At 41.7% G+C, this 20,850-nt stretch overlaps 1 protein-coding gene across 2 annotated transcripts in view; it reads right to left on the bottom strand.

Annotated features, from left to right (window-relative positions):
• EGFLAM (EGF like, fibronectin type III and laminin G domains) overlaps positions 1-20,143 on the bottom strand; it is a 72,801-nt gene extending 52,658 nt beyond the window's left edge. The window contains exons 1-3 of one of the 2 annotated variants that reach the window (XM_051772345.1): positions 19,912-20,143; positions 3,609-3,721; positions 1,611-1,694 (exon numbers count right to left, since the gene is read on the bottom strand). In XM_051772345.1, the coding sequence (XP_051628305.1) occupies positions 1,611-1,694; positions 3,609-3,721; positions 19,912-20,032 (318 nt within the window). In that variant the 5' untranslated portion in view covers positions 20,033-20,143. The remainder of the gene's footprint in view (positions 1-1,610; positions 1,695-3,608; positions 3,722-19,911) is intronic. The other variant, XM_051772346.1, reaches the window with a different exon arrangement.
• Between the last annotated feature and the right edge of the window lie 707 nt (positions 20,144-20,850).

Below are 20,850 nucleotides of genomic sequence, written 5' to 3'. Positions count from 1 at the left end.
TAATGGGTCAGGGAATTAAAACAAGGCAAATGCTGCAACACATAGCAGTCTATTTGGCTTTTAATCATCTGCATGAGTATTGGGATACAGACTCTCTCCTCCCAGTGAGTAAGAAGTACTGCTGTCAGATTAAGAAAGAAAAACAATGCGCTGTTTTATCTTTTTTGGCACTACTAGCAGGAATGTTTTTTAGGAAAAAAAAAAGGCAAGAGAGGAAACAGAGATAAAGATAAGAAGTGAAAAAATAATGTGTAAATAAAGAAAAAATATATCATGGGAATAATATTCTTTCATTCACTGTGATACCAGAAACCTGCAGAATTCAGAACTGACAACCACAGTGATGGAAAACTGCAGGAAATCTGAGCATCCCCCTCATTCACACTTCTCGTGGAGAGGTTTCTGAGCACTGCCCAGAAGGGATCAGTGAATGCATTTTCTTGAACATCAGGTGGGGAAACTGAAGGAAGAGGGGTGAGAAAATAAAGGAGAATGAAGATGAGCAGAAGAGAAAGGAGGAAAAGAAATGAATGATGAAGAAGGATAACTAAAGAAAGATTGGAAAGCCTGCAATGGTCCTCTGTGAGCACATGTAAGCCTTTGTTCCCTGTGCTGGTAACATTGCTGTCTGGTGGACAGACTCCCGTTTGCAGAGCATGGTGTGAAAGTGCTCCCCTCACAGCACCCAACCTGTAACACTTTCACTCTCTGCTCAAGCAGAGTCCAGAAAATCTTTGTTCCCAACTTGCTGATCTCAAGGAGCAGCTTCTCTGCACTGAGGAAGCACTGACATATTTCAAGAATACCATTTAAAAGCAGACAGTACAAAAACCACTCAGAAGCAGGGAGAAATTGCTTTCATTTTGGCACTAACTGCTAAGCCGTGCAACAGAAGAGGATGGCAGTGTTCGTTCACAAATGGAAATGGAAAGAAGTGGGAAAGAAAAAGGAAAGGAGGAAAGAGAAGGGGACAATGAAAAACAAAATGCAACGGAGAGATATAAGAAAAAACATAACCAAACCAAACCAAAACAACAGAGACAAACAAAACAAAATAACAAACAAAGAAAAGCAATGAGAAAAAGTAGTGCTTTCAAGAACAAAATAAAAAAAATTAAAAAAAAAAAACAAAAAAACCAAAAAAAACCAAAAAAAAAAAAAAAAAAAAAAAAAAAAAAAAAAAAAAAAAAAAAAAAAAAAAAAAACCAGAAATTGAGGGAATCGTCTAGGAGATGAACTTGGAAAAAGTGCAACTAAAGCAGACATACTTCAGGAGGCCACAGTCTCACACAGAGACTAAAAACACACTGAAAACTCTGTGTGTTAACTCACACACCTGCATCAAGACACTGTAATACACATACATTGATATTGCAACTCTAACTGTGCACAGACTCAAGCAATTCCACCCCTTACATGTGTGAAAACACACAGAAAATGCATATTCAAAGTTCTATTTTAGGAGATGTCAAAGGTCAGTACTAGGAAGATACAAACAAGTTCCAGTTGTTTTACATGATAAAATAGTCAGACAACAAAGAGACATGTCCAAGTTCCCACTTGCATGTTCTTCTCCAGTGCTCTGACTGTTGGTGAAAAGAAATACTCACCATGCTAATCATATCCAAACTCAGGGGAACATCATGTGAGAGCTGTTTAACTGCTTTGTCACCTTCAACTTCTGAGTAAAAGACCTTGGGAAGAAGATATAGTCAAACCAGTTAAAGCAATATCTCAGTGCTTTAGAGTGACTTAAAAAATGAGTGCATTGTTATCATATTGTGGACAGCATTTGAGCCCACAACCTCCTACCTTTTCGAATGTATGAAAAGCTAAAGTCCTTTAACATTCCCTTCTCAGTGGCTAGAAGTTGTCAGTGTGACCAAAGGACACCATCATACAGGGTATATGCTGAACAGATATGAAACACAACCTAGATTTTAGGGCAGACTTGAACCAACTTGAATTGTGCATCATTTGTCTGTGGCCAGCATGGACAGCTAAAGACCTGTGGGACTAGTCTGCACAAGTTAGACACTGTCTTATAAGGAAGATGTTGACATTACATGATTATGACATTATAAAATTGCTCTATCATAAAATGTCTCTCCATGTCTGTTGTCATGTACTGGAGACTAATTAGAGAGAGTCTACTTTCCTGCATACAGAGACCCTGAGATGTCAAAGGGTCAAAAGTTAATACAGTGAAGATGATTTGGGTACAGCTCTATCAATGCTTTTTCTCACTCGTTTTATTATCATGCCACTCATGGGCTCAAGGCTTAAAAATAAACTGGAGCTCAGATGCTTGATCTACTGCATGAACAGTGAAAACTGTTTATGACTTTAGCCACTTTCTCACTGCATCTCTGTTTTCACACACAAGGGTGGACCCAACTGCATGCAGAGCCCAGCTGAGGCAGGTCCTGGTCAAGTGCTTCTTACTTCTAGACTACAAGTACTTTCAGAACAACAAAAACAACGCTGCACCTGGGCTGCACTGGTGTCATTTACAAGACCATGGGATGAAGGAACATATGTACCAGAAGTACCTATCGCAGGGAATATTCTCACTCTTTTAGTGTACATTAATAATAAAGGCAGTCAGGAGCATTCTGCTTCCCACCTTTTCATATAAAACTGAAATTTGGATATGTTTTTCCTCAAAATTTCATATCCCTCCACAGAAAATGCTGATTAAAAAATCTGCTGGTTTTTGGGGTTTTTTTGTTCTTGAAGGGGAAAACAACACATCCTAGTTAACATGCCACACCTTTGGTGCTAATTTCCAACTGCCTAACTTCCATTTCGGGACTGAATTTTATTGCCATGGAATACCTGGGTTAAAGCAATATCTAACAAAAAAGACTGAATGGCATATTAGTGCTCATTGCTCTTCTGTTTGCACACTAAAACACCGTAAGCAGTTTAGGTCAGCCATTCTCTTTTGCCCTCTAGGTAGAAGAGTAATATGGTGGTTTGGTGCAGATCAGAGACATCCTTACAAAATTGCTGGTTAAAACAGGAAAATCACTCAGCTTCTTTAACAGAAACTCAATTCTGAGGTGGCAGGGGAATAAAGCAAAATCCCTTTTGCTATTTAAGGCTGTAGCTAGGCTCCCAGGGACGCTATGCAGTACAGTTCCTATCAGGAGAAGAGACACTATGAAACACGCCTTTTCTTGTACCTGCTGCCAGTTTGGGAAGTTTTAGAGGGTTAGTTTGCACAAGATATTCCTGCTAAAGCAATTCTCAGGCTGGAAGTACAAGTCAAAGGATCTGAAGGCACAGTGTAATATCAACCTGCTCTGCTCTACTTTACTATTTTATCAGCTGCAGAAAGCACTGAGACCCTTGCAGGGAAAGCACAACAGAAAAACAATATATATCCACTGCAAGCCCTTGGCATCCAACCCAAATTTCCATCGTAGCTTGTTCCTAAAATGTGATCTGCTTGTTTCTTAAAGTTACAGTTCAATCTGTTCAAGCCCACCGTCCCCAGACTGCTCTCCGGGTGACAGCACTGTTTGTTATGAGAACAGGCTCCCCCGCCCAGTTCACTGTGCCACATGTGCAGGCTGAGGCCACGGAGCAGAAGGATCACTTACTGTGTATCCCGTGATGGTGCTCGCGTGCTGCTTTGGCATCTTCCATTGCACGCTGAACGCTGTGCAGTTCAGTGTATCCAGCAGTATATTGAGAGGAGGCCCCAGCCTATCTGCTGAAAACAAAACAGCATTGTATAAGTAGCCACAGGACAAAAAGCCCCCTCCTTTAGCTACCTGGCAGGTATGAATTTGAAGAATAGACTTATGCTGCCCCTCATTCCAAACTATCAAACACAGCCCACTACTCAGATTTAACTTGGGTGCCCCTTTTCGCTTTCCACCTCTGCCTTACAAGGTGGCAGTGGAATACCAGGAAAGAGGGAACAAAGGGGGACACCTCCTTTTCCCAGTGGAAAAGCTGTTGATCAGCTCAGGAGCACTCAGTGCCTCAAGCAATGCCATTGAGCAACCCATAGGCTTTTAAATGTACACTTGAGATGCTGGATACTACCCAGGACCAAAAGACAGGGACGTTTACACATCCATGGTGTTTGTACAGCCTGTGGCACAGATTCAGCCTGCTGGGAAAGTCTCCCAGGAATGGTCTTGAGGACAGCACATTTCATGAACACACCAGTATGGATATCTTTGGGGAAGGAAAGGAGTTCAACCATAGGGATGAGAGTCAAATCCTGCCACGTTGCCTGGGCCCCTACCCATTTTCTTCATTACCACAGACTTAGTCCCACGGATTCCTGCTTGTTCCTGGGGCTCTGAGCACAGCAGAGTGCTACCTCTTGTGCTCGCCTCCTGCCCTGCACTCAGCAGTAGCTGGAACCATGCACTACCAAGTACCATGTGCAACTGAAAGGGGAAGCAGAGATGAACAGCCAGGGCTGGGGTATCACTGTCCACTGAAGAAACATTTCACATTCAGGAAACACCTTCCCAATATTCACAACACCCAGGGAGACAGATTGACATCACACATCATTAGTAATAATGAAGAAAGAATACCCCCTAAACATTCACTCTTAACATATTCATGGCATCCTTGTATTACTTTCTGGGGAAGTTCTATGAGACAAGTTTCCTGGAAGGCATAGTTGCCGAAAAAACAAATTTTAACCAGCAATGACAAACAGTCATGTAAGGCAGGCTTCAAATTCATATTCTGAATGCACTTTAGGCCAATAAAATTATTTACTGAAAGTATCTGGTGAATAATTTGAAACAACAAATAAATTTGAACAAAATTAAATCCATTTGCAGACTATCTGCAAACAGAGAGACAACATCTGTTAAATAAGGAGCCATGTCATGAATTATTCACTCAGCTCTAGAAAACACTACTATCTCCAGGTTGCAGCTGATGAAAGAGACACCGAGAGCCAAATACTGACCTCAGTTACACTGGCCTATAAATTGTTACTGGAGGAGTAAATACAAAGCCCTGGCCTAAGACAGGGAAAATAAGAGCAAGGAGTCAGAGAGACCTATATTTCTATCCTCCTTGTTTAATTAACCCTAGAATTTAGAGAAAACTCTATGGAAATTAGAAATTTCCCTAGCACAACAAGGGCAGTAGCAGGTTGCGTGCTTGGGAACCAGGTGTAAGCACTGTATCCAGAAGCAGCCTCAAATGAAGCTCAGCGCTCACACACCACTGCCTCCTGCCCTCTCCGTGATAAAACTGTGCAAAAAGCAGGCACATGGCACTTCCTTTGTCAGGGAGAGGGCTGCCTCATGCCCAATCCAGGAGCCAAGAGGAAAAGGAAGGCCTGTGTCATCCCTGACCCATGCACAGACTTATTTCCTGGGGAGAACAGAGGGCAAGGCAGAGAGGAGTATCTCATGCAGTGTGGCAGTCCCACAGTCCTCTGCTGTCACCGCTCCTGCCCTGACAACCTAGCAATGTGCATCGGGGCATTCAGAGTCACTGCTGGTTGTCAAGAGTCTGAATTTCACAAAACCAGGCAGAAAGTAAAAAACGTCCATTTTTGGACTGAACTTTCCCTTTGCAACCACGGCAAAGTGACTGCAGGATCTGTCACAAGCAATGTTTATGGCACCGAGCTGCAGGAGATGTCATGGCTTTTGAACAACTCTACTGCAATACCATATCAAAGTGGTTTGCAGCTGATCACAACTGCTGCAACATATATTGCTGCTTTACTGACAAACTATTTTGAGATAAATATGAGCTTCACGTATTTTGCATGATTTTACGGAGCATCATGTATTAGGCGCACTAGAAACAGATACTGAAACTGGTCTAAATATTTATGTCTTTATGTCAAATGTCATGTTTAGACCATTAAAAATAAAAATAGTTTCCAGGGGTAAGCTCTTTGGGTATTTGTACTCAAAGAGTTCAGGTCAAACCTCTTCTCAAAACTCAGCACAAAATCTCTTAACCTGGTAGCACCATTCACAGTGCAAAACTACAACAGAGCATACTCTCTTCTGCAGCCCACTGGATTGGGAATCTGCAAGCAAGGGAGGTGTGACTTATTCACTGCTTGCACATATTCTGAAAATCCACCACAGTGATGATCCCCTCTGGCAATGTGCTCTGCGGTTTGGTCTGGTGAATACCTCAGAAGGCATGGAGATTTGCTCTGATCATAAAGAATAAGGAATTAATTTATATAAAAAAATACAAGTAAACACATTTTGTACAAACACTGTTGTTCTCCTTTCTGGCCCATCAGGCACAGAAATTTCAATATTGTCCAAAATGGTAATGGAAGCAATGACTCCAGTCCCATGTAAAGAAGGCATTAACTAAAGGGGAGCACTGTTACACATATTATGACTATACATTATGAAAGTATATCAAATACAAGAAATTAGTGAGGATTTGGCTGTAGATAAACAATGTTTAGCTGACAATATTGTGTTTACTTTTCTGCTTAAAGCTATTTTCCTTCTCGCTTATACATCTTTGGCTCTGTACTTCTAAAAATGTGCAAAAACTGCTAAACCGGTAAAGAAGTCACCAAACAAGCTCTGCAAGTAAGCTGAAGAATACATGAGCCCTTTCCCTCAGACGGAGTAAATTTCACCATTTCCAAATAACGACCATTATTTAACTTCTTGCTTCACAAAAACAATTCAAACTAAAGATGGTAAAAAAGCTTATCCCATCTCAATACAAGTATTGCTTCCATTGTGGCTCCCTTTGCTACATACAACAGCCTCTGTCCACATATTAAGTGCCTCCTGGGAGTGGTCCCCAGCCTGGGCCAGTCAATTATGCTATTCTTTACTGTGATGAATTAAGCAATCTCTTCAGCCTGATCTTTTCCTTCAACTACTGCAAGAAAACTGCTTATGTGGACACAGGCAAGCTTCTCCTTCCTTCCAGTCATGGACTGAGCCCAAAGTCTTACTACAGTGATGAACAGTTATGAGAAAAGAAACCCAACTTCAAAAAAAAAAAAAAAAAAATTTCTAGTGTTCACAAGCTTCGCATCTGAAGTGCTTTGGATGAGTTGGATAAAATTCATCTTTACTGTTTTACAGTGTACTAATAGTACAACTATTCTACAGTAAACTTCAAAACTAATTTAAATTTTAAATTAGGTTAAAATAATAGTGACAGCAAACAGATTTTTTTAGAAGTAGCGATGAATGCAATATCTGGAAGGATTGGTGTTAGAAATTTTTCTTTTAGAATTTTAACTATATTTTGCATTTTATCTTTTCTTTTTAGATGAATTTGCTGTTTCAAGGCCTGCAGGTAATCACAGATACTTACACATCATGAAATAATATGCAAATAATTCACTCATGCACTCCTCATGCAATAATATGGTAATACATTTCAGCGAAAGCAGATGGTTCGTTTCATCTTTAGTAGTTTGTGGGCTGGAAAACCAAAATCTTTATACAACATTTTCTGTACTACTACTAATGACAGGGCACAGGCCAATTAAAGGAGATAAGCATTTCATTATTTTACTTTTAAATGTCTCTGAGTAACAGCTAAGACATACTAACTGAAGTACTCCTTACTTTCCAGGTTGGTGTGTCTCCTATTTGTGTTCCATGAAACATGAGAAATTTGTTGATGAAATGCCAGCTATCACTACCAACATGTCACAGTGTGAAGAAATAGGAATAAAAAACCTCATGAAAAATAATTCAAACACATTTAAACTGAAGTTTTCAGAACAAAGGATTTTCCAGAAATATCCTTGAATTTCTTCTGTTTGAAACATTATTTCATTGCATTCACCAATTCATAAAACCCCCAAGTTTTACTGAAATAGCATTTTATCATTGTAATAGCTCCTTTCCAGGAAAACAGCTTGCCCATTCCTAGAAGTGAAACAAAATACATTACGGTCCACTCTCTCTCACTGAAATATTGGTGAAATCCTTATTTATAAAACAATAAACAGCAATAAGGTCTTTTCTTGTTTCCCTTCCTTTTACAGACAGAACAAGGTTATGCAAACACCAGAGTGGAAGGAAGACAGCATGACAAACTGAAAAGGTCAGGAAATTCTAAATGAAAAAAATGTGCCATTTTTATATTTCTTTGAAGCATTTTCCAGCTCCCACTGCCCTGCAGCAGTACATAAGAGAGCAAGAATCTCACAACCACAATAACTACAAAGGACAATGACTTGAAACCGGAAAATCTCAGCCAGTCTCTCCTGGTTCTGCACCCAGAGTAGCGACATCAACACCAAAAAAAACCAACAACAAAAATGGGAAAACCCCAATAGTCGTTACTCTGAATGAGTTGCCTCTCACTGCATCAGATCCTGACAAAAGGAAATGCACTGGATCACCTGCACATTGCCACACTGAGTACCAGCGCAGAGAGGGCAGGTAACATGGGCCTGTAAAGGCATCATGGGTTTTGAGCCAGACCACAGTGCACAAATCTTTGGAGAGACTAACCCAACCTTCATTAGTCCTTTAAAAATACTGAAAAAAACCCACAATGAAAAAACGCCCTCAACATTATAACAGCAACAGACTGTTACTGTTACAGGACCCACGTGATGTTTTTCTGATGCGTCGCTTATCTGCCACAGGTACATCTGAGGTGACAGTCACCAGGGGTTTTATAGGCTAAGGAAGGGGAATGAAGGAGACAAAGCTCAGCACTTAAGCTACAGTGTAACACAGCAAATCCCATTAACTACAAACAGCCACAATGTCACTGGTGACTTTGTCGCAGCTTTTCCTGCTTTGCCTTCGCCCTGCAGGTCACAGAACAGAAAGACAGCAGTAGGAAGCCCTGATTCCCTCCCTACACTCCTCCCTGGAGCAGAGGTCTGCTCCTGGGAAGGCTCCAACTCTGCAGAGAAGGGAAGAAGAGAGGAAGTGAGCTCTGCACAGTGCACAGTGAGAACGAAAAGCAGAAAGTGCTTTCTCAAAAAAAAAAATTTAAGAAACAGATATAGAAAAAACTGCTTTGGATGGTTACGCACTGGAATCACTTTTGGGGAATTCCTGGTGCTGAAGGCTATAAAAAGCAGGGGACATCATATCTCTGAGCAAAGGTCTAGTTTATACCTAGTTTATACCTGTCTTGTCAAGAGGAACACATGGGGAACTCTCTGCGCAACTCTTACAGGTTTGTGTTCTTAATAATTACCAATCAGGAGGCAGTTTAACACAAATGCAAACTTGCATATACTGTACCTGCATCTGAGACAACTTGGTGAAATATTTCACCTGATGGAAGCATTTTCCGCTTCCAGAGTAAATGAAAGGGTTGTAAAAAGCCTCACCAAGACACTCCACCTGCATAACCTCAGGTGCCTTTCTGGAAGTCTGAGTCAAAATCTAGTGCTCAGTCCCTTAAAATCCAGCTTGTGCTTTGGCTGTTAAAGCCACAGAGCTGGGGCATGGCTGCCGTAATTCTTGACATTTCTGCAGCACCTCGGCCTGGCAGGGGAAAATGGTAGCCAGGTTCCCATTCCTGGAGAAGGGGTGGCACTGAAGCTCACCTCACACTACTCCAGCCTACTGACTGCTTGAATGCAAAGCCCAACATTTTTCCTGGCTTGGGATTTCCTGGCTGGGTTCTGTCATGTCCTGTCCCTGTGGATGTGTCCATGACTGGTGGGCTGCAGTTAGCCCTGCCTGCTGCCAGCACCCTGCCTGTCCTGCCATTGCCTGCCCTCTTAGTGGCTGCTTCACCAGTTTTCAAATAACTTTTTAAAAAAGTGTCTCAGAGGGTTAAGTGCCAGAAGGTAGCTGAAATCAAGCAACAGGATGACACCTTGTCCGTGCAACAGACTTTAATAATCAGTGGGACAGGCTGCTTAAGAACCAGCATGCCAATAGCTTATCCTGGCATTCCCTCCAACCCTGTCTCCCTCCACAGTTTTCTATACCTGGACTACACTGTGAGCATCCATCACTTAAGAAGCCACTCAGCAGAGGGGCAGTAGAAAGCAGCTTTCCAGCCAGGCAGCCCCATGGGTTTGCACAGGCTGCCTGAGATAAGCACAAGGGAAACTGCATCTGAAAAAAACTCAGCGATCCAGATGTACAGTTCCATCCTTCCTCTGGGCAAAAGCAGCTGCTCACTGCCAGTGGCCAGGGGAAGGTCTCATCCCTTTCCCTTTGCCACCTCCCCACTCCTCCATCCCTCTTCCTCCAGGTGTTTCTCTCCACCTTCCTATCCCAGGGCTTCTCCCTTCCTCTTGGCACTGATTTGAGCCATGTGATAGAATTCAATCCATTTCCACCATAAAAAAAATAATAAAAGAAGAAAGCTGTTCTCTTTTATCTCGTGGGTTATGCATCTGAGGTGCTAGGAAGCACTAATACCATAGGAGCTCCAGAAAGCATGGCACTCTGAAAACAATTTGAAGCAGAAAGAGGAAAACACTAACAAAGTTGATCAAATAGTGCTTGAAGTTCACGACTGAGTCTTAGGCATTGTTGGTGAAAATAAACTACTAAGCAGGAATTTCACTGAAATGAAATGAAATTATAAAAATAAGGATAAAAGTCAGTCTGCTGCATTTTTGAGCATTTATAACATGGTACAATATATAAGAGAACTATATATGAAAGACTTTGTATTTATTATCAAAAAATACAGTTTCATTATATAGATAAAAATATATCTATAAATAAAAAGGCCAGTTAAACTGAAAAATGTCAAATAAATAATTTGAAAATTTCTTTTACCATCTATCAGTATCACTTAAGGATGTACTTTTCAAGTGTTTGCTATCCAAAGCTTATTTTCTTTAACAGGAATCTTGGCAAAATTATTCACGATACTTGAAAAATGTTCTCCTAGATGTCCCTTAATCTGTTTGCTTTATCTACTACATATTTCTCTCTTGCTGAAATTCAGAACAAAACAGCTCTAGAAGAAATAGCTTTCTTAGTACAAGAAACAAAATGCAACAGGAGCTTCCTGAAAAGTGGTCAGATAGAAAAAAATTACAATCACACACACTTTACAGACACACATGCAAAAAGGTTAAAGTACAAAGAGGACAAAGCTGACCACGTGACAAGCAACAAATGTGCAGGGTGAGGACTAGACATGTAGCATCGTGGTTTCCCACAATCCCTCCAAATCCTGAGTGATTGTTTTGAACCTCATTGCTCATTAATCACAAACTATCTGGTCATGCAACAGAAAGGATCACAAAATAAATGGTTTGTTATCCCCAAAGTTCTGGTACAGGCTTCATACAGCTACAGAAGACAAAGGGTAGCAACCTCCCACCAAACATCTTTGTACCAATCAAAACTCCAGCAAACACCCATTTCCCTGTAGAAAGCAGAGTAGTTTGTCCAGTTGGTGTTTCCAGTCCATGACAGGATGAAAGACAGCCCAAAGGAAGATGAAGGTGAGACCTGAAACAGACATTTTCAAGAGATTCTTGTGACACACTGAAAAATCGCAGAGGGGCTGAGGCTAGAAGGCACTTCTGGATATCACCTAGTCCAAACCCCTGCTCAGAGCAGGCTCAGCTGAAGAAGGTTGCTCAAGACTTTGCCTAATGGGATTTAAATATCTCCAAGGACAGACTTCACAACATCTCAGGGTAAATGCTCAGTCACCCTCACAGTAAAAAAAAAAGTATTTTCTTATATTTAAATTGAATTTCCTGCTTTCAGTTTGAGCCTATTTCTTCCAGTTCTGTCATAGGGCACCACTGAGAAAAGCCTGGTTCCATCTTCATTACTCCAACCAACAGCTATAAACATTTTTAAGATCCCCACAAGTGTCTTACTCCCAAAACTGAACTATTCTTCTCAGCTTCTCCCCACTTATTCATCTTCGTGGCTCTTTGTCAGACTCGTTGCAGTATATCCATGTTTCCTGTTTTACTGAGAAGCCCAGAATTGGAGCCAGTACTGCAGATGTGTCCCTCTCATAGGAAGGATCACCTCACTTGACCTCCAGGCAACATTCCTCCTAATGGAGGAGTGCAAGAGCACATCCACAAAGGCTGCCACTGCACAGTGACCCTGACCTGACAGGAGAAACCTGCTCAATGGCAACTGAAGTTTTATTAAAGGCTGCTGAAGGCCAGGTTAGGGAGGAAATCCTTCTCCAACGCAGTTCCTCCATAAGAAATGGGACAATTTCAGTACCTTCTGCAGTCAGGAAGTGTCTCCATTCACCAGCACTAACAGTAAAAACCAGAGGAAGGTCTTTGTCTCTACTAAGTGACTGAAGTAGATGTGTCTTTTAAACCTGAATCTCTGCAATAATTTAATGTAGGACGTGGCTGTGTATCCAGAAAACCAGTAACAAGCAGCAGGATGTGAAAGCTGGGAGAATGACAGGAAAGGACAAAACCTTCTTCACTGTAAGAGACAATGGGAGATGGAAATATATCACAGCATTAAGACCAAATATGTAAGGAAAAAAATAGCACAAGACCCAGACACAGTTTTGACATCTAGAAAGCTAGTGCCTAATGCTCCCTAATTCTCTCAAAGCATTCCCTGTTCCACTGGCACCCTGTTTTCTGCAGCCTGAAGAAACGTTTTGGCCCAAACCTGTACCAGGGCTATCTCACGCAAGCCATGCCCTTCTCTTACCATCAGCTGGTTCAAACAGCTTGCTTTTTCCCCCTTTAAACCCATTTTAGTCGTTGTCTATTCCTTTCTCCATAAGTGCCTGAAAGAATTGCTTATATTCTGCAGGTTTCTTCTTCTATCCTATGATCTTACGACACTGCAAGTGTAAATGGCTGGAAGGCACCAATCACACTACTGAGTGAGTCATTTCACACACACATGGACAGAGTCACAACTCTTGGCTGCACAAATCAACACATCACAGTGCTGCCACCATGACTGTTCATTAAGATGAGAACAGTAGCAACCTGCACACAACAGGTTCATGTGGGCACGAGAACATCATGAAATGGGAACAGGAACTAAAAATGCCAGCAGAATGCTGGCCTCCAGGCATGGCTGGAGTATCAGCTGCAACGCCAACATCTCTGTAAACAGTCATTTTCATAAAATGTTTGCTTATTTTTAGAAACATGTTACATTCTTCTGTAATTGTCTAGAAACCAGAATATGAAAAAGAGCTCACATTTCCGTTCCAAGGAACAAATTCTGGCTTCTGCTATGTCTAATTAAACCATAAAAGTTTTGGTCCTAGACACCTACTTTCCATCATTTGTAGTTTGACGGGTTTTGTTCAAGGTTTTTTTTCCTAAAATTATATTCCAGTTGAAATTTTTCATGCATGAAAGAATTAAACTTCAGTAAAATACTGTATAATTTTTGCCTTTAGGATTTTTTTCAGAAGATTTATGAGCCCAGCAACACAAAGTCAGTCTTGATTTAAAACTTTATATGTGTAACAATGCCTCTGACATACCAGAAGGATCAGAATGACTTTCTGTATTTGAAAGCAGCATGGTCAACATGCACAAGATGCCCCTTTCCCCTCATTTTAGAAACATGATTCGAAGTGCAAACTCTAAATGTACATAGGTATTGATATTTGACTCTGCCATGATTTTTACAGATGCCAGCAATTTTAAATTACTTTTAAAATTGAGAGAGGTGGGAAGCATAACATGGCTTGGGAGTCTTCCATCTTCAAAGATCTTTCTGTATGAGTTAAACTAGACTGACTATATTCCAAGGACATGGGGAAACCAGAACCACTGAGTGTCTTCTCAGAAGGACTCTCTTAACATAACTGCTATCTGCACTGTAATTAAAAAAGTATTTATTAACTATAAGATTAATATATATATATTATATATATGTATAAGAAACACACCCTATCACTACTTATTAACTACAAGGTTTATATATATATAAATCACATTATTATATATATTATTATATTATATTATTAATTAGATTATAATATATAATATATAATTATATATTATATATAGTGTATATATAAAATGATATAATATATTATATATATAATTATATTGTTATATATTTTATATATATATATAATTATATTGTTTTAGATAGATAGATAGATATATAAGAAACACACCCTATCACTACTTGAGGATACACTCAGAAAGCCGGGTTCAGAATATGTTAGCACCTGCATATGGTTTATACCTTCTAGCTCTAAAAATTATCCATGTTAATTCTGGCAATGCTTGAATGAGAGATCTTTTTAAGAAAACTAAGCCAATGCATTTTGACTATTCAACGGCAGGGTCAGCAAGCCACCAACACAACAAAGTGTTTCTCCCACGGCCCCATAGCTGTTCTCTTCCTTTTGAACAAATGGCTCCCTGTGCCAATATTGTGTGGATTCCTCTTTCATTAGAGGTCAATATACCATTGACTTTCCTCAGCGGTAATCTTTACTCCTGGGTGTAGTTACACTGCGCTCGACAGAAGAACTGGCATGCATTTGATGTGTTTCACATTATACACCTCTCACCTGCAGAGTTTTATGGATCATCACACAGTGTATCATTCTCTAGGCTATTTAGGTACCTCGTGATGAAGTTTTCTCCCTAAGCATCCAATTTGCAGTGGCTTAAGCCCTCCTGAAGCAGTTACTCTCAAAGATGAACTTGGCTGTGCTTGTTCTCAGCTCAGCAACCCTGAAAAGTCTGAAAAAAAAAGTTCATCTTTTGCTGTGGTTTGGACGTTCACGTTATATGAAATAACTAATTTGGTTTTCATATATAAGCATCTTCACTAAAAATAAAAAATAAAAGGAAATTAAATTTTGCCTAGCCCTACTCAAAATTATTTCCTTTCAGTTGGAATTAGTTATGAAGAACAGTTTGGGAGTTTGTTTGGTTTTTGGGGTTTTTTTTAGATAGATCATTTGTTTGCACAGAAAACCATTACGAAATTTCATTCAAGATCACACAGCTAACATAGTCTCCTGTGCCTGTGGCTTAAAAAATCTTTTGTTATGTGATCACAGAACAGTAGTGCACATTCACCAATAAATATGGCCAAACTGTACACTCCATAATGAAATAACAGACTCTGCAAAGACCTATTCATGGCAATTTACTTAGATTTCAGGTATCTTTAATATCCTTTAATAACTTTTTAATATGAAAAACTTTCTTTGGCCATTTTAGGGTTTCACTTCCCTGTTGAAAATGTTCTATCAGTCCTGTTTTGAGGACATGAAGCAGCAACATTAGGCACCTTTTTTAATAAATTTTATTTCCAATAAGACCACATTAAAGGGCTAGAAACAGAATCGGGCACAAGTTTGAGTCCTAATGTAAGCGTGATCTGAGGAACAGGAAAGACCCAAGTATACTCTTAGCTAATCAATGAGTTTGAGGGGCACTGAAGGGAACTCATTCTCTGAAATTTTCCATTTTAAGACATGGTACTCTTCTGCTCCTTCAGGTGTCTTTTGGATGACTGACACTCAGAATCCCTGCCATTAAGTTCAAGATGAGTCTGACTGTTGTGTGTGCTCCTCATGAGCTGTACACAGTACACAGTGCTGTGCTCTGTCTAGTCCAGTGTATCTGCATATCTACCAGAGAAAAAGAGGGTGGTTTTTTGTGCAAGGAACTCTGGAAGATACGGAGGCATTTACCTACATACTATCACTAAATTAAAGTCTAGTAACACTGGTTAAAATTGGGGTAAAACTATGCTTATCCCAAGTCTTACCGCTGTCTAATGTGTCATGGTTGGAAAAGGATAAAAGCGTAAAACCACTCTAATCCCATTTATAAAAATGAAAATCTGGCCTCAGGAGGACTGGTAAACTCTTAAAGACAGTCTGTGATGGCCTCAGGGCAGAAGGATTTCCCAAGGATTGCCCCAGTGCCTTAACTCCAAAAAAACCACTCCTCTCCAAAGCATCACTGGGAACCCCAATGTGTGGTATAGTATAATTCCACCAATATTTAAAATGTCTTGTCTTATTTTACCTTTCTGAATGCTGGTGAAAGTCTGAATAGTCATTTTAGATAGGGCATTGGGAAAATGGTGCCCAAGAAAAACGTTTACTGAAAGTTTCCTTTTACAGAGGAAGATAGCAATTTCAGGATGGACAGGACACAACAAGTTTTGCTGTGAGTGAGGCTAACTAAAACCAGAAAACATACTGAATTTACCAGAGTATGGACTCCAGAGCAAGAGCAAGTCCACCTAAAATAGGAATGTCACATAATGTTGTGGCGCAACTTATACCCAAATGTGACAAATACATATATAATTAGTGCTTGGTTGATTTTATTGGTGTTGAAGACATCAGATATTTCTGAAACAATAAAAGATTGATATTAATCTTCCCTTGAATAAATTATTCACATCTTCTTTATTGGTTTTAGTTCACAGACACGCACTATCTCTGACAGCTCTGCAGCCCTCATGTTAGGAATCATTTAGCTTGAGACTCTTTCCTCTTCTCAGACACTTCATATTCAGCAGCAAATCAACCCTAGCCTCTCGTGATTTACATGTAGGATTTATTATGACACTGAACTGCAATTCACTCTACTGTTGCTCAAAAAAAATTGTAATATTTAAAAACTCAAGCAAGTACGTGCTTTCCCAAAGACTGCTACATTTTTATATCTGTAGGCCTAATTTCAAGGCAGTTTTGCCTGTTTCAATACCTAAATATGGCTAGACTTTCAAAAGTGTTCTGTATCAAACAGCTCTTATTATAGTCAGATTTTCTAAAGAATTCAAGTATCACAGTGCCAAGTTCTTTGGAAAAAAAAAGTCATTTACTGTAGTGCTAACCAAGGTTCTCTGCTCTTTTCAAAATCTGGCCCTGATACTGAGCGCTATTCTCTTGTAAAGTCTTCAGACCTTACCCGATCTGATTCCTCCAGCACTTCCTCACAAAGCCAGTGATGTCTACCGGTATGGACATCTGGGAAATAGATACAAGCCGAATTCTTTGTTTATATTAGCTGGCAAGCATAATATATATATAAAACAAGCAGCATTCCTACGCATCAGATATGATTATTTTTAGTCTCCATGCAGACCAACTTAATGGTTTTATTATTCTACAGGGCGTTGGAACTTTTCACTCTGTTACTAAAAAAGCATCAATGCAATACAGTGCAACAACTTTATGCCATGAACATCCACAGGAAATCAGCTAATTGGTCAGCTCTTTCCCCTTTAATTCTTTAAAATCATAGAACCATTAAAATTCAATATTATTGTGTTCACATTAGCAGCAGTGTAACGTAGTGGGGGCTAGTTTTAGGCTCTCTAATCTTCAACCAGTTGAAACTTGAAAGAGAAATGGTGAAAACCTGTGTCTTTGCAGAAGGCAAAAGCAAGAAAACAATGCGAAAGCAGCAGTAAGAGTGCCAGCTTCTGGGAATACAAGATATAGAGAATCCCGGGCTAATCTGCTCCCAACCATGCTATTCACGACACAGTGTCTAAGGATTTGTTTTAAACCCTTCCCAAGGAGTCTGTCATCCTGTTTCCTTGTCTCCAGCAAATGTATTATGTAACTGTAAATAAATGTTCAAATGAGTTTAGCAGTCATCAGGATGTTTCATATTTGAGCACGATAGCCTTTTTCCCTGAAGATTAATTTAAGAAGTTGCAATACTGACCATTTGACTATATATTTTTAACTTCATAAACAGATTTCTCAGTCAGTTGCTTTCTTGGGATTACAAAATCAATCTTTGTAAGCTGAGCCCTGAGCTAAAACTTGGGGAAAATGGAGATGCATTTTACTATCTTTTTTCTTTCAAGCCACAGGACCTCCCAGTCAGTTCCTGTTGTTGAATATGAACTCGTTTTATGACTTCTCTCTCAATATAACCTTTAGCTTTCACCTCAGTTACAATTCCTGTACAAATCTCACTTCTGTTGCTACTAAAAGGGCAAAGTGAAAGAAAAAAATATCTTAAAGAACTTTTCACTATCTTGTCTCTTCTTTATTCACTGATTGTGTGATTTTGGAGCTGTGAGTAAATGAAAGTTCCTTTCCACTCTTAACCATCCAGCATGTGATGTACTGCAGAATAAGGAAGAGACGTGAGTTACCTATGAGTTACTACACTTGTTCTCGGTGTTTTGATACCAACGTTTCACAGTAAGGACTCAGCCATGAGGTTCTCAGAAGCCTGCAATTACAATAGCCCTGGGCAGAATGCAGATGGGATTTAAATCATATAGTGCTGCACACAACTGTCTGGGGGATTTCCCTCTTCAAATCTTGCTACAAGTGGATATTCAAATGTTTGCACAAATTGTGGAAAAAATTGTTCCAAATAAAACTCATTACTTCTTATACAGCAAAAGAAGTAAAAATGGAATGATTGAATCAGTCAGTGAACCTGAAATATGTTATAAAAAGTGAACACAAAATGTGTACTAACAAAAGTAAACACAATATTAGCATACTAATTCATCTCCCTCACAATGCTACAATTAGTTTCCAAGCTTTAAACTGTTTTAATGCACTGAAATTCATTTTCCCCAGGTCTGTCATTCTGCTGTAACTAGGGGAAACAAATACATCAGTATCATACAGTAGAGGAATATTTAAAAATATTTATAACTTTCCATCCACAACTCCACATATCCATTTTTTTTAACACAAGCTACTAATCATATCATTCACAACGACTGTCTGCCTAATTTCCTCAAGTACTTAATGGCAGCTATTATGCCAAGCAAGGATCATGGGACTAGATCCCTAAGAGACAAGGTCAGACCAGTAAAATTAGCCATCTGTCCAGTCAGGGTTTTAAGCTCAGGCTGTATTTAAGTATTAAGATTCCAACTGTACAGTCATTTGTTTGTTTTTTCTCTCAGAAGCAAGAGAACGCACAATAACGACTCTAAAAACAAGCAATGCAAATCTTTAAACACTGTGAAATAAAGACAAAAAGGATCTGAACCTACAAACACTTTGTGAGCTGGGGTAGAATTTACTAAACTTACTATATTTTCAATTGAACCAATCCCAGTGTACTCAGTGATAGAAGTCACAGCTGGCCTCAAAGACTCCACAGTCTTGAACATAGTTATCCTCTCTTAGCACCACGATTTTTAAAGCATGCAGAACGTCAAACTTCCCCATGCACTGTGTCCCATCTCGCTGTTTACATTTTACCTCAGTGTTTCATACACTGCAGACTGTAAAAGGGCTGTAAAAGTTGCTCAGACTCCAAGTTTTAACTTTCAGCCACTAAGGATCACGAACAACCTCCTCAATCAATTCACAAACCGCCCCGACAGTCGTGAGAATCCTCCCGCAGGACACGGGTAGCGCTCAGACAGAAGCAGGATCAGGGCCACATCATGCTTTGTACAGAATAACTACATATTTGGACAAAATGATTGCTTTCCTAGTAATTTTCCTTTCACGTTTACTACTCCATGTCTTATGTTACTCGCTTGCCACACACATACATGTCACAGCCACAGCACAGCCTTGCCGACAGATCACCTCGGACGTTCACCGGCTCAGACGTTCACCTGGATCCTAACTCTGCTCACGCAGCACCGCAGGTTACGGGATCCAGGGAAAAAGTCCTTCCGCAGTAGCCTCAGTCTGATCCTGGTCTGTAACTCGACCGAACCCACCGGCACTGGGTGCAAGATGCCAGAAGAAACGGATCGTACACCGATTCCGCAACTTCACGGCTCCCGGTGGCACACTCCCTGCCACTACCTTTGGGCATCCTCTCCTCTCCGTGAGTGGGCACAGCAGGGGCTCACAGGGCGAGGAGCAGCGGACGCCCCGCCAGGCACCCGCTCACGGACGCGCTCCCACAGACGGAGCCCGGCGGCCCGACCCGAGGCACTGCCCCGACACCGTCACCCTCCCGGCCCCCTGTCCCCGGCCAGGGGCAGCCCCTGTGCTAACGGGACCCGGCACTTTGTCGGTGCGGGGCGGGCACCCTCCGTCCAGCGCTGCCGCCCGCCCTACCTTGTCGGCGGGGGATGTTCCTGCGCGGCGCGGCCGCGCACCCAATGCACGAAGCCAGGAGCAGCAGCAGGGCGAGGCAGCGGCGGTGGCAGCGGCGGTGACAGCCGCCCGGCCTCTCCATGTGCGCCGCGTCCCCCCGCCCGAGCGGGGCGCTGGGGGCCGGTGGCCGCGGGCGAGGGGCGCCGCCGCCGCCGCGCGTCCCCTGCGGGCGGCGACCGGGCGGGGAGCCGGGCTGGAGCGGAGCGGATCGCAGGGCTGGTACTTGCGCCGGACAGGGACGGGGACGGACGGAAATGGAAGGGGGGAGGAGGCTGGGTCCGGCCCTTTGATGGGATTACGGCCGCCCGGCGCGGGGCACGGCGCGGCACCTCCCCCGCGTGGCGCCGCCCGGCCCAGCCCCGATGGAGGGGTCGAGGCGTCCCCTGCCGGGAGACCCCCGTGCCGCCGAGACCCCTCGGCTGGCCAGCTCTGCCCGCGGAGGGGGACAGTCAGGACCCACCCCTAGGTGCCGTGGGGCGGGGTGTCACCCCTTCCTCAGCGGGGACTCTTGCCCTCCCCCTTCCCGGGAGATGTCCTCGGCCCGTCCCGCCCTGCGAGACCCCAGCTCGGCTGCTTCCCACCCAGGGAGCATCGATATTGACATGGGATTCTTCCTTTTTTTTTTTTTTTCCTCGGAGGTACGACCCTGAAGTACTAGCCAAGTTCTGGGGCAAAGGCGAAGCTAGGAAGAAGATTTGGCGAGGAAGTTGTTGCTGAATTAAGAGGATAAATTAGGTTTAATCCCCCCAGATGGAGGCTGAGACCTATCCAGCCACTCAGACTAATATAGAAACTCCTGTGGAGATTAGAAGGGATGGGGAGAGCTGGGGGGAGCAAGGCAAGGGGAAGCTCTGGGGTTTGAAGATCCCACAAAAAAGCAGAGATAGGCAAGAAGACCAA

Source organism: Manacus candei, unplaced genomic scaffold (genome assembly GCF_025592945.1).
Source record: "Manacus candei isolate 608988 ecotype Guabito, Panama unplaced genomic scaffold, ASM2559294v1 h1tg000152l, whole genome shotgun sequence".
Taxonomy (NCBI): Eukaryota; Metazoa; Chordata; class Aves; order Passeriformes; family Pipridae; genus Manacus; species Manacus candei.
The sequence above is the reverse complement of the archived record's forward strand: the minus strand, read 5'-3'. Positions and strand labels throughout refer to the sequence as shown.